At 44.4% G+C, this 25,974-nt stretch overlaps 1 protein-coding gene across 2 annotated transcripts in view; it reads left to right on the forward strand.

The window, feature by feature from the left end:
* Window positions 1–21,964, forward strand: part of Colec12 (collectin subfamily member 12) — a 165,229-nt gene extending 143,265 nt beyond the window's left edge. The window contains exons 5-10 of one of the 2 annotated variants that reach the window (XM_051163721.1): window positions 1,342–2,388; window positions 10,573–11,061; window positions 11,854–11,990; window positions 13,335–13,444; window positions 19,828–19,973; window positions 21,391–21,964. In XM_051163721.1, the coding sequence (XP_051019678.1) occupies window positions 1,342–2,388; window positions 10,573–11,061; window positions 11,854–11,990; window positions 13,335–13,444; window positions 19,828–19,973; window positions 21,391–21,401 (1,940 nt within the window). In that variant the 3' untranslated portion in view covers window positions 21,402–21,964. Of the gene's footprint in view, window positions 1–1,341; window positions 2,389–10,572; window positions 11,062–11,853; window positions 11,991–13,334; window positions 13,445–19,827; window positions 19,997–21,390 lie in introns of those variants that run through there. The other variant, XM_051163720.1, reaches the window with a different exon arrangement.
* The last annotated feature ends 4,010 nt before the right edge of the window (window positions 21,965–25,974 follow it).

Consider the following 25,974-nt stretch of genomic DNA (forward strand, 5'->3'; position numbering starts at 1 on the left):
TGCATTCAGGGTTTTTGTTGTTGCATGCTCTGTCTTTCCTTGCCATTTAGTTCTAAATACTTCCATTTTCAAACGTAAGGGCTCTCACCTTAAAATTTAATGTATGATACAAAATCTGCACCCCACTCTTGACTGAACCTCTATCAAAGGCTCTTTGGTCAACTGCTCCATTGAAATATTCTAAACTGCATAGACACGTTGTTGGGAGTTAATTCCCTGTGTAGATCAGGTAGGCCTCAAACTGAGAAACCCTCTTAACTCTGCCTGCAGAAAGCTGGGATTAATCTATATCCAGCAGGGTTAACTTTTAATATAAAAGACAATAGCCTGTTTGGTTGCTTTTTCTTTCTTTCTTTCTTTCTTTTCTTTTCTTTTTTTTTTTTTTTTTTTTTTTTCTCTCTTTCCTTCTGTTGCTGTTCTTGTTGTTTGTTTGTTTTTTGAGGCAGAGTTTTTCTGTGTAATAGCCTTGGCTATCCCGGAACTTTGTAGACCAGGCTGGCCTTGAACTCAGAAAGATCTACCTGCCTCTCTCTCTGCCTCCTGTGTGCTGGGATTAAAGGTGTGTACCACTACAACCATCCTGTTTGGTTTCGTGATGTTTGTTTTCACTTATTTAAAAAATAAATGTTGGTTCCAATGATATATAAAGCTTTATGAATATGATTCTGTTTTTGAAAATTGCCAGTAATGTCTAGCATTCAAATTATTAAATACCTATTGAGTAAAAGAATTTTGCATTGAAAAATCTTTTAGGATGAACTTTGTTACAGTTTTAATCCCAGTATAGTTCATCATTTTTATTGACAGTAAAAAAAAGAATTTTCATAAATTTGTAAGGTTAACTTTTTATAAGTACACCCCGCCTGATATTCTAGCATCTGGGAAATCCCCCTGTGTCTTTGAAAAAAGTGTGTCCACCCAAGTTTGTAAGTCATTTGCTTAACACCTTGGCTGCTTCTTCAGAGCCCATTTTAAATAGATACAGAATCATAGTGCTACAGCCTGCAGGTACCACAAACTTTACATCTAGAATGCAGTACTACCAGTGAAATACATGGAATTTTTAAAACTACATTTGTTTATTTGTTTGTTTATTTTTGTTTATTCAGTGGAGAGCATACACATGGCTGCAGCATGCATATTGAGGTCAGAGGACAAATGACTTATAAGAGTCTGTTTTCTTCTTCCAGTATGTAGCTTCAGGAATAGAACTCAGAGTTTCAGGTCTGGAAGTAAACACCTTTACTCACTGAGCCATCTCTCTGGTCCATATCTGGGTCTCTGGCCTCATCTAAACATCTCTATACCACCAGTCCAAGTAATAAACATCTCTTATTCCAGGGGACCAAACTGGGAAGAAAGCTGTAAGCACCAACTCAGAACTTTCTACCTTCAGATCAGATATACTGGATATCCGTCGACAGCTTCAGGAGATCACAGAAAAGACCAGCAGGAACAAAGATACCCTGGAGAAGCTACAGGCCAGTGGAGATGCATTGGTGGATAGGCAGAGTCAACTGAAGGAAACTCTGCGGAATAATTCTTTCCTCATCACCACTGTCAATAAAACCCTCCAGGCATATAATGGCTATGTCACAAATCTGCAACAAGATACCAGCGTGCTCCAGGGCAACCTGCAGAGCCAAATGTACTCTCACAACGTGGTTATCATGAACCTTAACAACCTGAACCTGACCCAGGTTCAGCAGAGGAACCTTATCACGAACCTGCAGCGATCTGTGGACGACACGAGCCAGGCCATCCAGCGAATTAAGAATGACTTCCAAAGTCTGCAGCAGGTTTTCCTTCAAGCCAAGAAGGACACCGATTGGCTAAAGGAGAAAGTACAGAGTTTGCAGACATTAGCTGCCAACAACTCTGCTCTGGCCAAAGCCAACAATGACACCCTGGAGGATATGAACAACCAGGTGAGCTCATTCACAGGGCAAATGGACAACATCACCACTGTCTCACAGGCCAATGAGCAGAGCCTGAAAGACCTTCAGGACCTACACAAGGACGCAGAAAACAGGACAGCAGTCAAGTTCAGCCAACTAGAGGAACGCTTCCAGGTCTTTGAGACAGATATTGTGAATATCATTAGCAACATCAGCTACACAGCCCATCACCTGCGGACACTGACAAGCAACTTGAATGAAGTCAGGACCACTTGCACAGATACCCTAACCAGACACACTGATGACCTGACTTCCTTGAATAACACTCTAGTCAACATCCGTTTGGATTCTGTTTCTCTCAGGATGCAGCAAGACATGATGAGGTCAAGGTTAGACACTGAAGTGGCCAATTTATCAGTGATTATGGAAGAGATGAAGCTGGTTGACTCTAAGCATGGTCAGCTCATCAAAAATTTTACAATCCTACAAGGTAAGTGCAAATTCTGTACTTGGATTTGTATCAGTTGTCTATTGCTGTATAACAAATTATTCTAAAATCAACAATTTAAAACAAATATGTATTATATATTAGGTTTTATGGTTTGGTAATTCAGAAACAGTTTCATAGGTTGGTCCTGACTGGCATGCGTGTGTGTGTGTGTGTGTGTGTGTGTGTGTGTGTGTGTGTGCGCGTGCTCGCGCGCATAGGTGTGTGTGCACATGCATGTGTGTGTCTGTGTCTGTCTCTGTGTGTTTGCAGTTAAGGTGTTAGCTGGGGCTACAGTTATTCAAAGGCTTGGTAGGTATGGGACATAGGTTTCTAACATGATTTACTCACATAGCTCTCAGCAGGAACCTCAATTCACCACCAGGTCAGTTTCCATGGTGTTGTTACAACAGGGCAGTTAGCTGCCTCCAAAGTAAGTGATCCAAAGGACAGAGAAAATAAAAACACTTTGTAACCTCACCTCAGAAGGCACATACTCTTAGCAGGATTGATCATCTGTAATCCCAGTGGTTGAGAAGCTCAAGGTCAGTCTGGGCAATGTAGCAAGACCCTTTCTCAAGGGAAGGGGGAAACTTATTCAGATGCCTGTAATCCCAGCAGTAAGGAGACAAAGACAGGAAGACCAGGAGTTGAAGGTCTGTCATTCTTATCCACGTTAAGAAGTTGAAGCTAGGCAAAATTCCAACTGGGATGTAAAGTAAATTAATTAAATTAATTAACGAGGGAAAAGAAGTTGAAGCTATCCCACCATATTCCGTTCTTGAGCTAAAAATCACCGGGAGGAGGAGAAGAACTAAGCTCCACGTCTTGAAGAGTGGTGTAAAGATGTGTGACTAACTAGTTTGCTGGACTAAAGAATCATTGCTTTGGATCTTCTCAGTATCTGAGCTGTTTCAATGCCTGTGTGTGTTGAGTTCCTGTAAAACCAAGATTAGTTCATCTGGGTCTTAAGACACTATGAAGAGATTACTGCTTACACATTTTACAGTAGAAGGGCAGTTGGCCATCACAGTAACTATGAGTTCACAGAAGATGGAAAAAGTGCGACTGGCATGGAGAATGAGCTGTACTGTCATCCGGGGTGACACTGTTGCATTCAGATTTGCTTCCGGCAGGAAACCGCCATGGTAGGTTTTAAGGCACAGGTTTTAAGCTTTGCTCTGCTATCCAGGGCTACAAAGATGGCCAGACAGATGCTTACCTTTTGGTAGTTTAACCTCGAGAGAACTTTAAAGCCTCCAAAGATGAGTGACTAGTAACCATTCTTAACTTTCAAAAAGGAAATAAACGGTGGATTTTACACACTATATTTAGTATGCGATTTGCTTTCAAGCCTGAGAAAAGTTTAAGAAGGGATCAGAGAAAGATAATTTGTGAGTTTTCAGGAAATTCAGTATTACTACAAGTTCACTAAAAAGGAGGCAGGTGACCAAAATTTATTTCCTTACACCAACAGAGCTCTCAGATTAGCTAAACGCAAAGAATGAAACCATGTCTAGATTTCACCAAAGCATTGAACATTGACACTGTTAAGAAGAACTGTAAACAAACAGGTGGCTTGAACGCAATTGGGTGGGTAGATTATGGTAGTAGTTTTCTGGGTACGTGTTTACATAAGGTAACACCGAACACAGACAGTATCTCAGTTTCTGTCCGCCACAGTCCTGGTGCAGTGCAGGTAGGTCTGTCTGCTTAGGGACTTCGCATGCTGCCACTTCCCTGAGGAGCTGTGGGTTCATCAGAAACCATCTGGGACAGGTGTACATTTCCGTGTTTCCATTGCTTCAGGCTCTTTGCACATTTCACTGTCTTACCTAAGGGTTGTCATCTGAGAAATATTCTCAGCTCTTAGAGGCTGCTCAGTTCTTGGTCAGGCAGCCATGTCACAATTGTCTCGGTTTCTGCAAAGCCAGCAAGCCTGTATCTGTCTTGTCTGCCAAGGTGGAGCCTTGAATGGCGTGACCTGTTACGGAAGTGACTTCCCATCACCTTTGCCATGTATTGGTGGCTAGAAGTAAGTCCCAGGTTTAATACTCAAGGGAAAGTGATGTATGTAGTCACTGCAAGTCACCTTAAGGAATGCCTCTCACATTGGTTGAATGATCAACTATAAAAATCATCTGTGGACATGAAAGACAGATTCAGGTGGCAGATGGTAGGACCGTTTTCAACAGTTTTGTCAGTAACGCAAAACATATAGTAAGAAAAGATGATAGAATTGCCCAGAACCTGGGAGCTGGGGATAGCAGCAGCACCATAATCAGGCCAATAGAACAGAGCCTATTAGATCTGTCAAGATCCTGCTTAGTGGTAGACTAGACCCAGTAGACCCCTCTTATTCTTTTGGGGAGACAGGATCAGACTATGTAGCTCAGTCAGGCCTCAAGGTCTAATCCTGTCTCAGCCTCTTGAGTGAAGCTTACCTAAACAGCCATATTCAGTTGCCTGCAGAACAGCAGACAACCAGGTATTTCAAGATAATGAAAGATTGCGAGAGCACCCCAATTCTGGATGCAGGTCCTTCCTTTTACACATGCTCATCCTGCCCTGTTCTTCTTTCCATAAATGTGGAGAGGCTGATAAATCAGGGTGGAATGATATTGATTTATATAGTTTATGTGAGCCTGGCCTCTGTGAGATTCAAATTCTCTGGTACTTTCCAAGAAAGTCATCTTAATGTGCATTTAATGAGTCCATGTGCTGGCAGCTACCTTAAGCATCCTCACCAAGATGCAGAAAATGAAGTGGTACCCACCTATAATACTAGCACTCAGGAGGCCAAAGGCAGTAAGACTGCAAATTCAAGACCAGCTTAGGCTACATGGAAAACCCTATGTTAAAAAATAAATAAATAAAATAAAATAACACATAAAAGAGAGTAGATAAGTAGTCATAGGTTGGGCTCTGGCAGCAACCATCTGTACATACATCAACTGAAACTTTTGTTAAGGAGACTTTCCTTTCCTTTAGTTACAAATATGACTTTTGTCCAAAGTATGGACACAGAGGGCCTTGAATGCACACTGCCATGCTGGAAGCTCCTGCTCTGGCCAGAACTGCTCTTCTGCTGAATCCTGCCCATGGCATTTGCGCCTTCTGTATAGTCTTATATTCTCCTCTCAGCCCTTCTGAGAGAATAGTAATGATTCATGAGTGTGAAGTGACACAGCCTTTGAGCACCAAGTTCTTCCTCCAGGAACCTGCTCCTCATCTGTGTGTACCCTTAAGACTGTATTTGTTTGGTTGGGGTTTTTCTTTTTATTGTGTCTCAAGACAGGGTTTCTCTGTGTAGTCCTGGCTGTCCTGGACCTTTGTAGACCAGGCTGGCCTTGAATTCACAGAGATCTGCCTTCCTCTACCTCCCTGAGTGCTGGGATTACAGGCGTGCACCACTGTGCTCAGTTCCTTTAAGACTTTTGAGAGCTCATTTGAGATAACAGCAAGTATGGAGTGGGATGCCATGCTTGGGTTACAATAGAACCTGTGTGAGGGCGGATTTGGCTTCTAAAAGAGATTTCCCCAGTGCTGTACCTGCAGACAGCACATTGGAGCAGAGACAAAGCAGAGCACCACCCACGTAAGGAGTACAGTCTTACAACATGCCGGGTTAGGGTGGCTTCCCGCTGGCTTCCACAGCCTCACCTGGAGGCTACTCACACGCAGGTACTCTGCACATCCACCACATTCAGCACGAACGTGCAGCATGCAGGTCATGGTGCTGAGCCCTCAAATAAATGGTCTCCTTCTATCATTACATCTACCTAAGGTGGAAAATACTAGTGTTCTCCCATTGCGGGGGAGGGAGCTGAAGCATAAAGCCCAAGGAACAGTTGGCTATGGGACAGCAGTGCTGGTTCCCAGGCCTCAACCATCCCCCGAGGTACTTTGGTTCCTATGCTGACTTCAGAAACCATTTGCTTGACAGTTTGAAAAGCTGAAGAATTTACTTTCAGGGGTTGGTTCTTGGGTAAGGTGCTGACGCTTGAGCTAAACTCTGCAGGATGTGTAGGCAGATTGGAAGATCAGGGAACAATGGCAGGTAGTTAGGGTATGAGGCCCTAGTTTTTCTCATGGCCTACCTGTTCTCTCCCTCAGGCTACACTACCCCAAAGCAGAAGGTGTCTTTAGGCATCCTCAGGGTCAGCCAGAAGGCCATAAAGCAGATGCGGTCACTGGGTGAGAAACAGTGGGTTAAATATACCCTTCTTTATGAACAGGTGTTAGCACGAGCTTCTAGAAGTTGGTGCTCAAGTTCAGCATCAAGAATGCAAGTATTCTTCAGAGCGACTGTCAAATCCTAGCTACTGGCATTGTCATTGTGGTGTTGTTTTGTTTTGAGGCAGGGTCTTGCTACATAGGCCTGGCTGCTGGAACTCACGTATGCAGACCAGGCTAGCCGTGAACTCACGAAGGCCTGCCTGCCTCTGCCTCACAAGTGCAAGCGCTGGGATTAAAGGCATGTGCCACTGTGCCAAACTAGCTATGGTTTTGTTGTTGTGTTGTGTTGTGTTGTTTTGAATTTATACATTTCTTTTCACCTTGGTGAAGCTAAATTAACAGCTGCTTATTTCAAACTGCTGTAGTTCGGATCTGGAATGTTCCCAATGGCTTGTGTATTGAAGGCTTCATCCTTGGCTTACCATTACCAGGAAGTGCTAGAATGTTGGAGAGGGCTTGGTTGGACAGTGCCTGATTCAGTCGGGACTTACCCTTGACCTTGAAAGTCCTGTGGAATACCGGTTTTTCTCATCTTAGCCATAACGTGCCCTGGGTGTGCCAGGCCTTGCTATGCTCCTAGTCCCCAAAGCAAGATAACCAGTCAGCCATGGACAAACCCCTCCCTCCAAACCATGAAGTAACTTAAGTGTTTCCTCTTTGTAAGTTGGTTATCTAAGGTATTTCACTATAGTAACAGAAAGTTAACGCTTAGATGATTAATAAGTTTAATTAATTGAAGTCAAAGTAGATTATTTTTCATGAGGAAAAACTGCATTATACTGAATCTTCTTTATTTTTGCCCTCTCTATCTTCCAGTCTTATACTAGGGTTCTTTGTTGTCATTGCTGTTGTAACAGAGTCTTACACTGTACCCCAGGATGAGCTAGAGTAAATTTGTGTAGCCCAGGTTGCCTCAAATTCACATCAGTCCCCGACTGCAGCCTCCCAGGTGCTGGCATTCAAGGTTCTTAGCATCATGTCTCCAAGAACTTAGAAGTCAGACAAAACTTAGCCATTTCTCTACTTATGTCACACAGGAGTTTTGTTGGAAAACATGTTTAAAACTGTCTCAAGAGGGATCCAGGAGGGAAAACAACCTTAGAGCCTGCACTTTCACATGCCAAGGCGGAAAAGGGATAGTGATGAGAAGTCTAACATCTGAGGATTCAGAGTCTCAAGGGTCCCTAAGTCTCTCACATCTGGGAGCCACAAGGTGACAGTGCAAATGGTGTCCTGCAGTTGATTGATTGTGTGCATTTTGGGACCTTGTGACAGCTTTGCCAACCATACAGGTACCCTGGCAATTTAGAATCTCAAGTCAAGAGCTACCCACTCAGCCTTAACATTTAACTACATTTCCGTCAGTCTGAAAGCAAATCTCAGTTGCACTTCCGCATGACCATTCACATGCCTCCACAGTGTGACGCTCTTGACTCCAAATTCAAGTTGTGGAATATATATCCATGCTTTCTCACTTTATAGGGGAGGTGGCGAGTAGGCATAGGAAACATACTTAATTTTCATTTATATGTATATGTGTGTGCCTGCATATAGGCATACCTGTGGCACAGCTTACACGGAGAGGTCAAAGAGTCTGTTCTTGCTCTCTCGCCTGTTGAGGCAGGCTTTCCCGCTTCTTGTTTCTGGTGCTGCACTGTGACTGCCTAGCATGATAGTGAGCCTTTGGGTGATGTGCCTGTCTCTCTGCCACTGGCCTAGCTGCATGAAGCTGTGACTGCAGAGGAAGCCATGGCAGCTGCCCTTTTACATGAGTTCCAGGGGTCAGGCTTGGGTCATCAGGCTTACTCAGCTAGCGCCTTCATCTGCTGAGCCATCTCCCCAGCCCCTTGTTTCATTTTACTTTTATTTCAACAGCCACCCAATAAAAGACTCCAGTAAGACCAGAAGCCCTGAGACAGTCCAGAGGCTAGCCAGTGGCACTCACATCCTGGGTCCTAGAGGAAAGAAAGCCTCCCCCAGGTCCAGTGCTGGCTTTTAAAATGGCTTTGGCTCATTTTATCAACTTTTTTAAATAACAAGAAAAGTAAACATCTAATTTTCTAGTGAGTAGAGTACATCATATGAATCCTATTACCCATGGTGGAGTGCCTGCTTTTAGGCAGCTGTGAGTGAGGACATCGATATGTGCCTGCTAGTTTATGGATAGTCACAGATGTTAGGCTTAACCTTACTGTAAAACCATGTGTGGTGGGTAAGTGCAGTGCTTCATAAGAGGAGACTTGGGTTTATGCTAACCTAGCTGGGAACCCATTGGAAGTTAGGTTTTTATTAAAGGCAAAAACTTGCACGACACCCACATTCTACTCCTTTCATTGTGTGATCTAGAAATTAGCATTTCTGTGAGCCATGTTTGATGCCCTCCTCCACACAACCCTCAGCGTCTGTGCGTACTAGGTGAGGGTATTCATCCATTTCCAGCTGGGGTGGGGCTCATCTAGATCCTATGAACTACCAGACGCAGAGCTCAGACGTCAAAAGCTGCCAGCCTAGATGAGGGAGGGAGATTTGCGTCTGGCAGGGCAAGCTGTCTGCCTTGAAGTCTGGGGTCTTTGCAGAAAGGAGTCTTGAGTCGAAAGACAAGCTCTGAAGAGGCACGGTTCATCATTGCAGATAAACTCATTTCCTGAAGCTTGCAGGGAAGCATCAACCCCCAGTGTGAGGAACTGAGAAACTATTTATTGGCTGAAAGTTTAGACAGTAAGGATCAAGAGTTACTAAAGTGATTGGATTTTCTAACAAATCTTAATTTGGTGGATTTCCTGAGGTCTGACATACACTGTGAATGAGTTGAGAAGTTATGTGGTTTTTGGTTTGGTTTTTTGAGACAAGGTTTCTCTGTGTAGCCTTGGCTGTCCTAGACTCACTGTGTAGACCAGGCTGGCCTTGAACTCACAGAGATCCGCCTGCCTCTGCCTCCTGAATGCTGGGAGTAAAGGTGTGCGCCACCACACCTTGCTCAAATTATGTGTTTTTATGTGCCTGTTTCAGAAGACTTTCGCAAAATAATATATTCATCACAGGACACTCTCACAGCAGCTTCCCCACTGTAAGCCCCTGTGACACCATTTTTGCAGTGATACAGGCACTAGCTTACCTTAAGGAGATTACATTTGGCAGTAGAAGATCTTCCCATTCGTTCCTCAATGACGTGGGTTGAATAGTGTGTTCCCTCAGACTGCAGATGAGATCAATGGGCCACTCTTCAATGTTATTAGAGTCAGTGCTGGTGCTTCTGACAAGGAGGCACATGCATTGATAAACAATCCTAAACACAACTGTCAAACAAGGTGAGGGCTTAGGTGGTCTCAGCAAGCCAAGCAGGGACGGAATTCGTAGAAACCAAAGGGGAAGTGCATGGCTTTTCTGTTGGTGACAAACACACGGGTGCTCGTGTCCGCGTGGATGCCACCAGTGAGAACCACTGAGTTCCATCCTAAACTCTGTGGTCAGGAAGGGAAGGGCTATTAGGAAGAACAATAAACCAGTGCATCATCGTATTGCTTTGCACAGACTTAAACCGGCTGAAACAACAGAATTTCTTTCCTCGTAGCTTCGGCGTTTAGAAGTCAGGGTCTTGGCAAGGTCGATTTCTTCCAAGGCCTCTGTCCTTGGATGACAGGTGGCCGTCTCCTCCTTGTGTTCCCACGTGTTTCTCCCTCTGTGTCCTGATCTCTTTGTTTTTGTTGGCATGTGGGTGGTACATGTGGGGAGGGGCGGGAGCATGCATAGCCATGCACACACATGGAGGCCAGAGGAAGATGCTGGGTGAGCCGCTTCTCCTTCTGTCTTTTTGCTTTGACGCCAACAATACATCATGAACAGTAAGCACTCCTTAATGCTTGTCTTTGTGTGCTAGACTTTTTTTAATTGCAGGCTATATAAGTAGATACACACAATAAGCTTCATATATATGTTTTTATGTTTTAGGTCCTCCTGGCCCCAGAGGTCCAAAAGGTGACAGAGGATCTCAGGGACCACCTGGTCCAACTGGCAACAAGGGACAAAAAGGAGAGAAAGGAGAGTCTGGCCCACCTGGCCCTGCGGGTGAGAGAGGACCAACTGGACCAGTAGGGCCCCCCGGAGAGCGTGGCAGCAAAGGGTCCAAAGGCTCACAGGGTCCCAAAGGGTCCCGTGGGTCCCCAGGGAAGCCTGGCCCTCAAGGGCCTAGTGGGGACCCAGGCCCACCAGGTCCACCAGGCAAGGATGGACTCCCTGGCCCTCAGGGCCCACCTGGCTTCCAGGGACTGCAGGGCACTGTGGGTGAGCCTGGGGTACCTGGACCTCGGGGACTGCCAGGCTTGCCAGGGGTGCCAGGCATGCCTGGGCCCAAGGGACCACCCGGCCCCCCAGGCCCCTCAGGAGCGATGGAGCCGTTGGCTCTACAGAACGAGCCAACCCCAGCATCAGAGATCAACGGTAAGCCCAAATCACCCTTTTCAGCCAGAGTTGGGGAAAAGCAGGGCAGTGTATACTGTTGGTTAAACCAACCCCCAGGAGTTTCCTAATTACACTTAGCAGTAGGGGCCCTGTGTGTCCCCTTGATGTCTCAGTGCTGTCAGTCAGGATACTCAAACATTATCAGGTGAGCCAGGCCCTCAGAAGACACATAGACCCCAAACATTCTTCAAGAAACCCTGCACTAGCTGTTCCCTGACCATCCTTCAACTCTGCTTTCTCCCTAGAACAGACCATTTCCTCAGTTAACTCCACCAGTGGACAGATGGGGTTTCTGTGACAATGTCCACATTCAGGTTTTGCTTAAGAAGCTGCCGTGCTGCCTTTGTGTCTCTTTGACCATTAAGCCTTTTGCAAAACTCTGTACTCGTTAGGAACCAAGCCATGTGGGTCACTCACGCTGACCCAGGAGCTGAACTCTGGTTCTAGTACTTGTGTGTGCTTGTTCACAGGCTCCAGCTAATCCAAGACTGGCAGTGAGTATCAGGGCCCCCCACACCCCACTTTGCTCTTATGTCATTTTAAAGCCTAACCCTAACCCAGGCACACCTTTCCAGACTGTGCAGTTTTTACTAGTGTGTGCTCTGCAGTCCACATCTGTGAACATCTGTCCAAGTTCCGCACAGGGACACGCAGGCTTCCTTTGGCACGAAAGTGGTGCCAGGTTGTCCCTTTGGTATCATAAACACGGCTGAGGAAATGCAGGGTGCTCTCTGTGTTTTTAAATCATCTTTTAAAACTTTGCATTCCTAGGCTGTCCACCTCGCTGGAAGAACTTCACAAATAAATGCTACTATTTTTCGGTGGAGAAAGAAATTTTTGAGGATGCTAAGCTTTTCTGTACAGACAAATCTTCTCATCTTGTTTTCATAAACTCAAGAGAGGAGCAGGTATGATATATCACCTGCATACTTGGTTAGATAAAACTATAATTTAGAAATAGGTTACATCTGGAAATTGCATGCTTTTGAGGGCATCAAAGAGATAAAAATTCATGGTTTCATAAACAAGGGAGGCTGCAGTTTGCAGGCAAGGGCTTTATCCAGGAACTAGAGCCTATGTAGTGTCATGCTTCTTGAGTTCACAGATATATAGCACCTCCTGGTGGCATTCTGGAGAATTGCAGTACAGCAGAGATGTGAGCTTTGGGGGAGCAGAGATGTAGAGAGAGAGAGGCATAAGTAGGTTTGGGGTGAGTGCCACAAACTGGACTTGTAGGGTCAAAAGTGGTTGGGCTGGGTGTGGTGGCGCATACCTTTAATCCCAGCACTAGGGAGGCAGGGCCAGGCAGATTGCTGTGAGTTTGAGTCCTTTATTAAGGCCCTGTCCTGTGCAAGGCCCTTTTTGAAAAACCTCACAACAACCTGCAACATAAGCCTTAAACTTGCCATCCTCCCCCTTGTTTTTTTTTTTTTTAAACCAAGCTTTGCTGTGTAATCCTAGCTGGTCTGGAAATTGCAGTGTACAACAGGCTGGCCTAGAACCTATGGTGAGCTCCCTGCATCCACTTCCAAGGGATTGGGAATACAGGCATGTGCCACTGCTTTTGATTCTCCCATTTCACAGACGAGTTACACTGAAGCCCCACAAAGTTTAAATGAGTTCTTCTCAGGATTGAGGGATGGCTCAGGTTATAAGCACTGGCTATTCTTCCAAAGGTCCTGAGTTCAATTCCTAGCAACCACATGGTGGCTCATAGCCATCCATAATGAGATATGGTTCCCTCTTCTAGTGTGCAGGCATACATGCAGGCACAATACTGAATGAATAAATAAATCTTTGAAAAATAGATGATTTCTTCTCACAGAGAAAAGGGTAAAGAAATGTGACTAACAATCTTCATTTGGTACCACTCATTGACACAACACTGAAATCTGTCATAACTGAGCCCGAAGCATGCGAAAAGCAGCAGTCAGGGGCCTAGGCCCAAACAATGGCTCAGCTACTTGTCTTTGGCACATCATTTCTGGTACAGGCTCACAGATGAGTTGTTTCTGGGAAACAGGGCCACGGCAGTCAGTCTTAAGGACTCTGAGGAAGTACTTTACTATTATTTGTTAATCTTGGCCAAAAAGGTCAAAGACCCTGAAACAGCACCCACAACATAAATGCAATACAAAGTGGATAGCTAGGGCCCTTTGAAGCTCTGAGAAATGTCTTTTGTCAGTTCTATTAAATAAACAAGACCCCTTTGTATAGGCTAATAATGAACACACCTGACTTCTTTTTTTCAGCAATGGGTAAAAAAGCAGATGGTGGGACGGGATAGCTACTGGATCGGCCTCACAGACTCGGAGCACGAAAACGAGTGGAAGTGGCTCGACGGGACGCCCGTTGATTACAAGTGAGTAGGAAAATTTCCCGACAGTGGCCGTATGCTCACTGTCCCATGTGTTCACTCTGGCCTAGTTTCCTTCCAACTTCTCCCTTAATGACCTTGTATCCTAGACCATCCTCTTGAGAGCTCAGCTCCTAGTACTGTTGCCTATTTCCAGTAGGGAAGCGGTGGGCAGCCACTCTGCTGTCAAGTCAGGCACTTGTGACCAGGGTGTTGTCTTTACATAATCTGAGAAAGCATAACAAAGCCCAGAGTGTTCAGTGCTCGCCCAGACATATTTCTGAGGACTGGGGCATTCCTAGTCTTGATCTGGCTTCCGAACCAAATGTGATTATACACTCCAAGGTTGCGGCTCTCTCATACACAGGAAGTCCGAGTGTGCCGCACACATCCCAGAATATCCATCCTCCATGGGGTAAAAGATGACTAAATTCTGCTAACTCAAATTTCACCTCTTTTCTCAAGTCTTACCTACTTCTGGGGAAAATGTGGAGACCTATAAATACCACCTCTGAGGAACCTTCAGTTTGCTAGAGACTAAGAAGCCAGACACATCAGCAGCATGTGACAGGAAGCTGTGGTACCATGGGGATGGGGTGGGGGCGCGGGGGCGGTGGCCTGGAACTTGTAGTCTTCTGCCTGTAGCACCCAGGTACTGGTCAGCCTGCATCACAACACCTTGAGGCTCTGAAGAACATGGTGAGAGGAAGTAGATAGACTCAGGAGGCCATCTCTGAAGGGAAAAAACAAATGTGAAGTTTAAGTCTATTCCAAAACTGAGGAGATACAACTGTGCTTGCCTGCTGGCCTGTCGGGAACTCTATCTGTTCTTTTGTGACTGCCTCTAGAAGACTCTAGGGCTCGGGAAAGTGCCCAGGATGGCAGGGATGTGCTGTGCAAGACTCCACACAGCTGCGGGTGTTGATATGTAAACCAGAAGCTATGGTTTGAAGATGTGACTTGGAGGAAGAAAAGGGAGGCAAAGCTCTTCCTTCGGCAATCAAGAGAGCCAGGGCATCATTATACGTCAAAAGAAGCTAAGAAAAATCATCACCCACCCTTCTCCCTGCTGTAAATGGAAAGAGAGATTTTGAGTTAACTAAGATATCCAATCTTAAACTTTCTGGGCTCATGTGGCATTGAGTGAGCTGGTACTCCATCTCTCAAAGGTGAAGTTTTGCTCCTTTCCCTGAGATCCAGAAAAAAATATATGACAAGGGAGGAAAACACTAGAATTGGTACCTGGTCCCTGAGTGGGGTGGCATCACACAGCCACCCTGGAGCCCCCTGGAAGCTCAGGCTCCTGCACCCCAGACACCACTAAACCATGTGTCTAGTTTTCTACCGAAAGAAATACATATTTACAAAAAACTCCCCAGGATTAAATTCTAAAAGCAAGAATAAATTACACAGACATTTTATGAGATCTCAATGGCAGAAGGCTAACTTAGTTTGACACACAATAATAAACACTGCACAAACAGTGAGAGAGCTAGCACCTCACAGCAGAGGGAGCTCAGACTTTGGACTTGAATGAGAACTGGGTTTAGGCACCCCTGACACCCATGTGTTACTCAGTCACACGAGATCTCCATGTCCCCATGTGGTAAAATGAACTTGATAAAAAGACTATGTTGATACCTCTACACAGAGAGAGAGAGAGAGAGAGAGAGAGAGAGAGAGAGAGAGAGAGAGAGAGAGAGAGAGATGGGGGAGGGGTGCAGGGAGAGAACGAGACAGAGAATGAACTTACTGTAGAGCTTGTACCCTGAGTTGGGGAATATTACTCCCTAGAATTTGGAATTTGTGGTGTGTAGGATCTTAATTAGAGGCACACAAACACGGCATCTTATAACAGGGTTGTGAAGAAGCCAAGAATGTTCCCTGTTGCGGCTTAGGAATGGAAATAGGCTTTATCATCTCAGGAGTCTCCCAAACACTTTCCTAGATTCTCAGACCCATGTTCGCCCTCCTCTTTTCATTCCGAGGCCTCCTCCTTCTCTGCCCCTCTGCTTCACTCTGTTATTTACACAAGTACGTGGTTCAGAAAGGCAGGACACACAGATTTAAAAAAAAAAAAAGCTGTGGTGATGCCAGCCACTTAGGACACATTCAGACCTGAGTCTGGTGTATTCTCTGTGGACATACCGACTCACAGAGCTGCTCAAGTCACTGGACGGAAGGAGGTCAGGACCAGCTAGGGAAAGGAAATATGTAAGGAATCCTGGGATGTCGCCATGGCCAGGTCCTTGTGTGCCATAAGCCTGCACACCAATGACCAATGCAATTTCAACACAAATACTAGAGGACAATGTAGATTGCTGGACATGCCAATGGAAGATGTGATTTTTAATAATAATAATAATAATAATAATAATAATAATAATAATAATAATAATCCATTCAGAAAAAAGACAGCTTCCTACCTTACACCCCACCTTTGTTTCTCTCATGTCACCACACGATTAGAGGTGCATGCCCCATACCCAGCCCTACATTTTCTTAAAGGTTGGAAAGCAATGACCTTAGCTTCCACTTTATGAGGGAAGAAAAAGAAGTGAACCCTGAGATAAGCAGAGAGCCCTGTGCCAAGCCCTGGGCGGGAGGGATCTGCAGTTCCACACATGACTAAGTAGAAGGAAAGGAAGAGAAGAAACAGGAAAGCAGGACATAGGAGTAAACAGGAATGACCACTGAACCAGGGCATAGTGATGCTTAATGGAATAATTGCAGATGTGTCATTTGGCCAGTTGTCATGTTAATAAGCTGGGGCTGCCTTCCCTGGGCAAACCAGATTCATACAGGAAGGACAAGGTTCCACCCACATTAGAACTGTAAGAGTTCCTTCCCACTCTGCTCGAAGTTGCCTTCCAACTCTGCGAAAAACTCCTATATATTTTCTCCCCCCTCCCCCCACCCCCCGTCTCCTCTCCACTCCACCAGATACCGTCTGGTAGAAATGTGATAACACATCTCACATAATTGCTTTTCTTTTTATGCTATGAAGATAAAAATAGGCTGCTGTCCTGTTCAGTTATGTAACTTCATGTTGTAGTTTCATAGAACTAAGACACAGAGCAGTGGGAGCCAGAAGGGACTTTTCAGTTTCTACTACTTCAGCAACAGCCCATGCTAGTCAACACTTCGTGTTCCTGCCAGGGTGGCACCGGCCCAAGCCACAAGAGAGGAATCTTCCACAACAGGGGCCTATGTAGTGGGAGAGCATCTTGCTTCAAGACACATTTCTCACCAGTAACATTTTCCTGTTTGGAAGCCAGGCCCTTACTAGCAGAAGCTTCTTGGCTGTAGTCTTGGTTAATCTTGTGGTTGGTGAAAAAAAAAAAAAATTTAAGTTGTGAAGTTGGAAGGATCTATTCCCAAGATAGAAAGTATGTGCTCTGCCGTCACTAGCATGATCCCCAAATCCTGGGATGCTCCTCTCCCCATAGCTTATGTTGGTGTTTTCTAATCACTACAGCTGTCTGTTCAAGTGTTCCCATGGTTCCTGGGGTGCTCAGAAGCATCTGTGTTGCTGTGACATATGTGTCATAAAATGGCTGAGCTCAAGTTGTTCCCTTCAGAGTCTACCTGTGACTGCAGTTGAGGCTCTGTTCTCTGTTCCCGTAGCACACAAACTGAGGGGTTTGCCACAGTTGCTCAGTGGCATTTTAGCTTTTCCAGAAATGCTTTGGCATCCCAGGTTCTCACTCTACAGGCCCAGCTCCAATCCATGCTGGCTATCATTGTCTACACCACAGCGTCTGTGCCACCTTTAGTCATAAGGAAATCCTTGAACATGCCACATAAAGAATTCTAGTGGTTTGGGGAACCCAACTGAGAAAGGGTCCCTTTCTGTTTACTCAGTAAGTCCTTCTTACCTATACAACTTTAAATGACTTACAAGAAAAAGCAACAGAATCATATTAAGCAGCTCCTCTGAATTTAAATAAACCATGTGTATATTTATGTATGTGGTGCTATGTGTATAAGTACATACAGTTTTTAAAAAGTAACTAATAAATCAAGAATATCAAATATATTATACATTTGGGAATCATAGATATCAAGTTATATCAATGAAATCAGAATCATTCCCTTTCACCATTACCACTAGACATGAACAAGATATATGTTAATGAGAACAAACTGCTTGGGCACCACTGACTTTTGCAGAGGCGGCCTGCAAAGCAGAAAGGAACATACAAGAAAACATCTGTGAAAGGAAGCTCCTTTTCTTCTCAATACCTCCCTCTTGGCACCACTGACACGCTCAGCCTTTTATTTATTTATTTATTTATTATTTGTTATGTATACAGTGTTGTACCTGTATGTACACCTGCAGGCCAGAAGAGGGCATCAGATCATATCATAGATGGTTGTGAGCCATCATACGGTTCCAGAGCTCAAGACCTCTGGAAGAGCAGACAGTGCTCGTAAGGACTGAGCCATCTCTTCAGCCCGACACACTCAGTCTTAATTAATCCTCAAGTCTATTATGAAGTTCCGTGAGAACTGGAGCCATGTTTTGTGTTCCTGTTACCACGGCCTGAATTATACCAAGTTTGCAGTACTGTAAGGACCAGTGGGCCAGTGAATGGGTTCTCATTCTTACTTATAGTTTCCTCTCATCAGGAAACTGTGGATCGTTCCTTCTAAATTATCTTTGCATCATTAGATTTAACTGGGGTCACTATTTTTGCCAAATCCCCAAATGCATGTTTGTGATTAGTTGGACATTACTTCTATTGTGCTGTTTTGACTTTAATCGTTTCTTCTTTCCCACTGCTTTCTGACTTGATGATCTTCTTGTCAAAAGATGGACGGCAATATGCGTTCTCACCTCCAGTGGCTACTACATACCCCATGGCTAGTGGGAAAAAGAGTCACTGTTGGAAGTACCTTCACTACAGATGTTCTAGAGGGCCGTTTGTAAGAAGTCAGTTTGTCTCCTTAAGCAGAAACCATAAGCATGGACTTGCCTCTTAAGAAGGACCTTCTGGAATAGGGTCTGGAGTCACAGCTGAGTTACCACATGGGAACAGAGTCAAGAACTATAAAGTGTGAGGAAGTCCTGCTGTGAGCAGTAGCATCCAAGTTAAGGGCCCTCAAGGGAACTCATCCTAAAGAAAACTTGCTCAGACTCTAAATTCCAGCTACTCAGGAGGCTAGCACAGACTACAGCATGAATTCAAGGCCAGCCTGGGCAACTTAGTGAGACTTTGTCTCAAAATAAAAAGTAAAAGCCGGGCTTGACATGGACACAGGCAGTGGTGGGGGACTCACCCAGCATGGACAAATGTCTCTTCAATTCTCAGGACTGCCTAATCCTCACACACACACTCCCTGGCAGGGGGTTGGGGGAGAAACCTCATAAAATGTGTCCTTAAGAATCCTCTTTCTGTCCAGGCATAGTGGCACTCCTAGGGGCAGAGGCAGGAGGATCTCCATAGTGAGATCTACATAGTGAGCTCCAGGACAGCCAGGACTACATAGGGAGACCCCGTCTTTAAAAAATAAATTAAAAAGGAATCCTCTTCTAGTCGGGCATGGTGGTGCATACCTTTAATCCAAGCGTTTGGGAGGAAAAAGAGACAGATCTCTGTGAGTCCAAGGCCAGCCAGGGCTACTCACTGTTCTGAATAAATAAATATCTTCTTTTCTGGTCTAGAGAGACAGCTCTGAATAAAGACATCAGTCACTAAGCCTGATGACCTGGGACCCACATGGTAGAAAGAAAGAACTAATTCTATCAAGTTGTCCTCTGACCTCTGCACATACTGTATCACACACATGCGCACGCACACACACACATGAAAATAAAAGCTCTTTCCCAAAAGAGGGAGTAAAAATTTTAGTAAGATTAAATTACTATTTTCTGAAGCTGTCAGCAGTGTACAACTCGGCCAGAGCCACAACTAGTTGTGACTGGGTTTTTGTAAATGTGCATAAAGGTGCTCTCATTTCCTGTTCCTGACCTTTTGACATGTTAGAGACAAGACACATTGATGTCCGTGGATCCCTGTGCGTTCTCACAAGAGCATACGTGCATATGCTTTTGTGTGAGAGATCCCGAGTGTGTATTTTCTATGCACAACTATATACACGTGCCCAGAAGGCCACATCACAGGACACAGCCGAAAGCCATTCGCCCAGCAGTGTCAAACGATTTGTCTCCTGCACAATGTAAAGCTGAGGCTCACTGGGTTGATCTCATTACGGCAGAAAGAGCAAGCCTGCGAGGACAGGCTGTCTTCAGCCCTTCTGCAAACTGTGTTCTCAATGAAGCATTTTCATTCCACAATGAGCGGCATGCTTCCGTTTTGTGTTTTTACATTCCTCTGCTGGTCTTGGGCATATTGTGCGGGTAACACTCCTTGTTTTCTTAAAAGAAACTGGAAAGCTGGACAACCGGACGACTGGGGCAATGGCCACGGGCCAGGAGAAGACTGCGCTGGGTTGATTTACGCCGGGCAGTGGAATGACTTCCAGTGCGACGAAATAATTAACTTCATTTGTGAGAAAGAAAGGGAAGCAGGTAAGCCTCATAGCTTACTATGAAGCGGCAAGGGCCCCAGTCTCGTCAAAGGGGAACGGTGGCAAGGGCGGCTCGGAAGGCAGGCTCTCAGGCCTGAGCTTCCAATCCATTGCTATTGCTTAGTAGCAAGGTAGGTAACCAGCCTCACGGGAATAACAATAACTCATCAATTTATAATATTGTCAGGTAGTTGTTCTTTAATATGTGGCACGGTCGAGATGTCTTTGGGGGTGCTGTGGACATCCACATCCAGCCACTTCAGCCAAACAGTCAATCCATGTGCACTTAACTGAGCGCTCGGGATAGGCCAGGCTGTGTGAGTACAGTGGAGGCTCGTAGTCTGCATATCTTAAAAATGCTCACCTAAAAATCCTACAGTGAGTCTTTTTGACTTCATAAGAAGTTAATCTAAAGCTTTATTTACTGTGTGACCCTCTTTAGACCTTATGGCACAACTTTGAAAATACACTAAAGGAGGGCACTGTAGAGGTGGCTCAGCAGTTAAGAGCACTAGCTGCCCTTGCACAAGACCCTGGTTCAATTCCCAGCACCCATAGAGTCCCAGTGGGTCTGGTGCTCTCTTCTGGCTTTGATAGGCACTAAGCCTGTGGTGCACAGACATACATGCAGGCAAAACACTCATACACATTATATAAATAAAATTAGAAAGAAAGAAATATACTAAGGCCCATGAAGTAAAAAAAAAAAAATTTACATGGATAATCTGCATGTTCTGTGAATTAGTTCTATAAATATATTTTTGTTAATTAGTAGTAAAAAAACACCTAACTATATTCTGTTCACATTATTTTTGGATGCAACTGGGACACAAATTCCTTACATACACATTCGAGACATTTACTGAGCACTTTTGATATGTCAAATAGTAGTGAATGCTAGGGATCTCAAGTAGGGAAGACAGTCTGATTAGCTGAGGGCAGAAGCACAGATCACTAAACATGGGTTACAGTTGATGATGACAATCAAGCATCATGGTTTTTGCCTTGTTTACTCAGCAGAAAGTTGAGTAGGGAAGAGGGTTCCCTGGAATTGGCCCCTCAAATGAAATGTAACTTTTACTTAATCTGAAAAAAAATTTCCAACATTCTTTTTTTAAGATGTATTTATTTATTATTTATGCAGTATTCTGCCTGCATGTATGCCTGATTGCTAGAAGAAGGCACCAGATCTTATTATAGAATATTATGAGCCACCATGTGGTTGCTGGGAATTGAACTCAGGACCTTTAGAAGAACAGCCAGTGTGCTTAACCTCTGAGCCATCTCTCCAGCCCCCAAGATTCTTCATTTAATGATGTCTTTTATACTCTTTCCAAGAGATTCCTCCTGTTTTAAGTTGAAAATAAGTTTATTCCTCAAATATAAACCTAATGCCCATCCTTATTTTTCTCTTTCAGTACATTTATAACAGAGTGTGGTATAATGGCAGGAACATATTTTCAGATGCCTCTGAAAGGTGAAGGAGACTCCTTTCTGATTTCATCGCTTCTCACCAAACTGGGTGAGAAAAGCCCTGAAAAGCAGTTATTCAAAACAAATGGACACCGACTGCACCATAACCAAAGGACTAGGGAGTTAAAATGCTCCCCCATGTTGATCTATTGATTTCCAGTGTGCAAATGGACTGAATTATATAAATTTCTTTCTCAGCCATTAACCCTATAGTTTATGCAAATTATACATTCCTAAATGTGGAATGCTCCAATCAGAGAAATTGAGTTATAGACTCTGTCTTATCAGTGCATTTTTAAAATCCCAAATGTAGGAAGAATATGCAGACATACAGGTATATAGGCCACCTTTTGGTAATAATATGAAATATAAAGAGCTTTTAAACATTGTATTTTTGTACAAAATATTTGCCTTTTACAATCTTTTTTTTCCTTTAAAATTTTACCTATATAATACGTAAAGCCAAAGAAAACAATAATGGTACTAATAAAATTTCATGGAGTTTCTCTTAAGATTTAATCTGTCCAGCTGTAGTGAATTTTTTTCAGTTGTGGTAAATGTGTGTGTGTGTGTGTGTGTGTGTGTGTGTGTGTGTGTGTATAGAAGGAGATTTAACCCATGTTTATCACTCACCCTTCCCAGAAATAACGACTCTGATACTTAAATATATCACAAAGGCCTAGGCCAATACAGCTAGGCATGTTCCCTGTTCCATGACTTGCTCATAACTGATATCCCATTTATTCTGTTCTAAGGTCTGCCACATGGCTGGCTACCTCTGCTCAGGTTTCGTGCATCTGCCCTCCTCTGTGTCCCCAGGCAAATTCCCTGCACTCTTCACTCTATCCCAGCATTCACTCTCTCTACCAGAACTCCTCCCTCCTATATCCTGCTTAAGTTATAGGCCAAGCAGGTGTTTATTGACAGGTGAAGAATCCATACAGTACATAAGAGATTATACCTCTGTGTGTGTGTGTGTGTGTGTGTGTGTGAGAGAGAGAGAGAGAGAGAGAGAGAGAGAGAGAGAGAGAGAGAGAGAGAGAGAGAGACTTCTTCAGAATAGTGAATGCTATGAGGCATCTAGAACACCCTTGCACATGTTGGTGGTGGATGGAGATCAAGTCATGATGGCTCATTCAAGCAGGCCATGAGCCCAGCAATGGCCACTGCCCTTAACATACGAGGAAGTGTTAACTCAGGACATGCCTTTGTTATATTTTGTGGAACAGCAGTGATGGAGAAACATCTGTGAGGATGGACAGAGCAGCTGAATCTGGATGTCTAGAAGGCCCTGGTTTGTGGCTGTTGTGTGACTAGGCTTAGTGTCATGCACACCAGAGCAGATAGGAGATTAGAACATTGTCACATCAGTCATAGGCAACAAGTGATGCTTGTAAAACAGAAACCAGCTCCATACTACTTGGAAGGTACAACTCCCAAAACATAACTCCAAGAGACAGTCCAAATGAAACGCAAAAATAAACTTCTGGCCACCCTTCTGAGCCAGCCAATAGTCTACTGTGAAAACACTCAAGTGAGGAACTGAGCATAACTAGGATTCCATCCAACTACTATTATGTCACCTCCCAAGGGTCTTCCTGGGTGGGATTCCTACCAAACCCAAGTAAAATGATAGAACATACACAGAGTATAATTTCACAGCCATGGCCCCATGAACTAATGTTGTATGCCTCAGATCATGTTGTTTTCATGGCCTGGGAATGACCATCCTCTGTTTCTATCTATGCCTCTTGCTATCCTCTGGATTGGATAAGCTACCAGGCCTCAGTGTTACCTGAGCCTAAATTGCTGAGGTCTAAAATGCAAGGCAGGCACTTGAGCTCCAAGAAGTCCTTAAATTCAAGAACATTTACAGACTAAACTCCATGCATTTACTGTGTTTGGGTATTATTTAGGGTTTGTCTGCTGGGGCAGGAGTGTAACGCAATGGTAGATCACCTACATAAGACTCACATCCCCAGCACAGCGAGGAGGAGACTTGAAATGAGGATCAAATGTCATCACTGGGAAAGCTCTGCTAGCTTCTACAGCACATGCCTCTGAGTTGTATAATAGTAACCACAAAAAATACATGAAATTAAAAAGGTAAGCTGGAGAAAAGAGTCAGCAGAGTGAAAAGACAACCTGCAGAATGGGAGAAAATCTTCTCCATCCATACTTCAAACATGGGCCTAAAATCTAGAATATCTTTTTTTTTTAATCTACAAAAGGTAAATACAAAACAAAATTCCACATCTTTCCATCAATAAATGGGCTGATAAACTGAACAGACGGCTCTCAAAAACAAACAAAAACATTTTAAGAAGTATTCAACATCCTTAGTCATCAGGGAATGAAAAGCAAAATCACTGAGATTCCACCTTAGTCTGAATGGCCAACATCAAGAAAACAGAAGACAGCAAATGTTGGTGGGCATGAGAAAAAGATCCATTCACTATGTGTGACCCTGCTGTACCACTCCCAGGGAAGTCCTGTTACAGAAATATTTGCACATTCATGTTTATTGCTTTTGCTATTCACAAAAGCAAAAAAAAAAAAAGATAAATAGATAAAAATATAATATGCACAATATTGAGACAGAGACTCCTCAACAGCAATGACAGTGCCAGAATCTGTTAGCATTTGGCTCATTGCTTGTTCAGCAGCTAACAATTAAATATATAGAGACCCACTGTAATACAAAGTAAATGAAGGTCACCTCTACAGGAATGTGAGACAGCTGGCCACAAAGTGTTTACAGTAAAGTCCTGAAAGCCCACCTCCAGTCACCCACTTCCTCCAGTGATGGTCCACCTCCTAAAGGTTCTAGAACCTTCTAAAACAGTAACAACAAAAGGAAACCAAGTGCTCAAGCAGGCAAATTTGTAGGGACACTTTCACATTTAAACCACAATATAGATAGATCCTTGATTTTAGTTTGTATATGTATGTGTGCTTGTGTGTGTAGGCAAGGGATGCAGGAAGGGTTAAAGGAGAGCTAAGGAAAAGAGGAAATGGGTAATAAATATATGACAAGAAGCAAAAGAGGGGCATGGGGAGGAAGGAGACAGGGGCAGCAAAGTGGGAAAGAAGAACCAAAAAGACAAAGTAAGTTATAAAAATGCCACAATGAAACCATTATTTTGTATATTGGTTTTAAAAAACCAACAATGGTATTTTAAAATACTAAAAATATTAAAAGAAACAATACGTGGTTGTGTCCCACTTGCACATGCGTTAGCTATCACGCCGATTTAGAAATGGGTTCAAGTTAAATGCTTGCCCATCCAACACATTCTCACCACAGTCCTTTTCAACAATGTAAATCTGACCAGCCTCTCTGTTCTTTGGTCTCCAAACCCAAGTTCACGTATCAGATAAACTCTCCTCCAGTTTCAACACTTCTCATGGATCCAAGATGCCTGTAGGGCACAAGTACATGGGCCATCCTTGTACCCTGGTTCCCAAATTCTGACTACAGTCTTCCTCTGTCTGCAGAACAAAATGAACATCTGACCCACACTCCCTATGCCTGCTACCGTGCTCTACCTCTCTGTGTTCTACTACAAAGTTTTGCCTCCAAGATTGGACTCAAGAATGTATTCTAGCCAGAATCCTTCCTTTCCTAGTAATCCTGCCCCAAGGGCATGACAATTCTCATTCATGCCAAAAGTGTACTGTCTGCTCTGGATACAAAAGAAGATATTGTCACTAATAAAAAGTCTAAAAGATACATCAATTAAAGAAAGATGGATATAGCTGGGAAGCTAGAAGGTAAAGAAAGGCAAGCAAAAGAAATGAAGAAACTGGGGCTTGGTTTGCATCATCCCCATCACACCCTCGGGGAAGAGGAGCCAGCCCCCTTTCCAGCCTCAGCTTCTGGCCGAGTGGCCCCTTCCCCTCTGGTTACCCCCCAGCCCTTCTCCCACCATCCCCAGCATAGAACCCACACCGCAGCGCACACTACCCCTCGCTGCCCTCCTCCATCCCTAGTTGGATGCTACCCACCCCTTAAGGAAGAATGGTTGATTTGGAGAGCGAAGTGCCCCCTCTGCCTCCCAGGTACTGATTCCGGGATTTGCTGCTAGGGGATCAAGAATGGCAAAATGATGACAGAATGTATATTCTTGTGATAAAAATAGACTAGTAGGAGATCCAAGATGGCGGCGAGCAGTGTGGACCGCGTTTGGAGGCTCCAGTGAACAATTCAGGGAATTGCACAGATTTCTGAGCCAGGAACACTGAGGTCCCCAAACCACGGCAGCAGGAGTGCTCCACGGTTAAAGGGACCAGGGTGCGGAGGACCTGCGTGCCCCTGCACATGGGAGGAGCACGAATTTTCTTGGATCGGAGCAGCAGCGGCAGAGGCAGCAGCAGCAGCAGCAGCAGCAGCAGTGGCGGCGGCACCAGCTGCACCAGCGGCACCAGTAGCAGCAGCGGCGGTGGCTGAGGTTTGCAGCTCAGAGCCTTCCAGTGGAGACGATTCATGTGGTGGCCGGTGGGAGTCGCTGCTGGAGAGGGGACTCTGG

The sequence above is a fragment of the Acomys russatus genome, chromosome 20, assembly GCF_903995435.1.
Source record: "Acomys russatus chromosome 20, mAcoRus1.1, whole genome shotgun sequence".
Classification (NCBI taxonomy): Eukaryota; Metazoa; Chordata; class Mammalia; order Rodentia; family Muridae; genus Acomys; species Acomys russatus.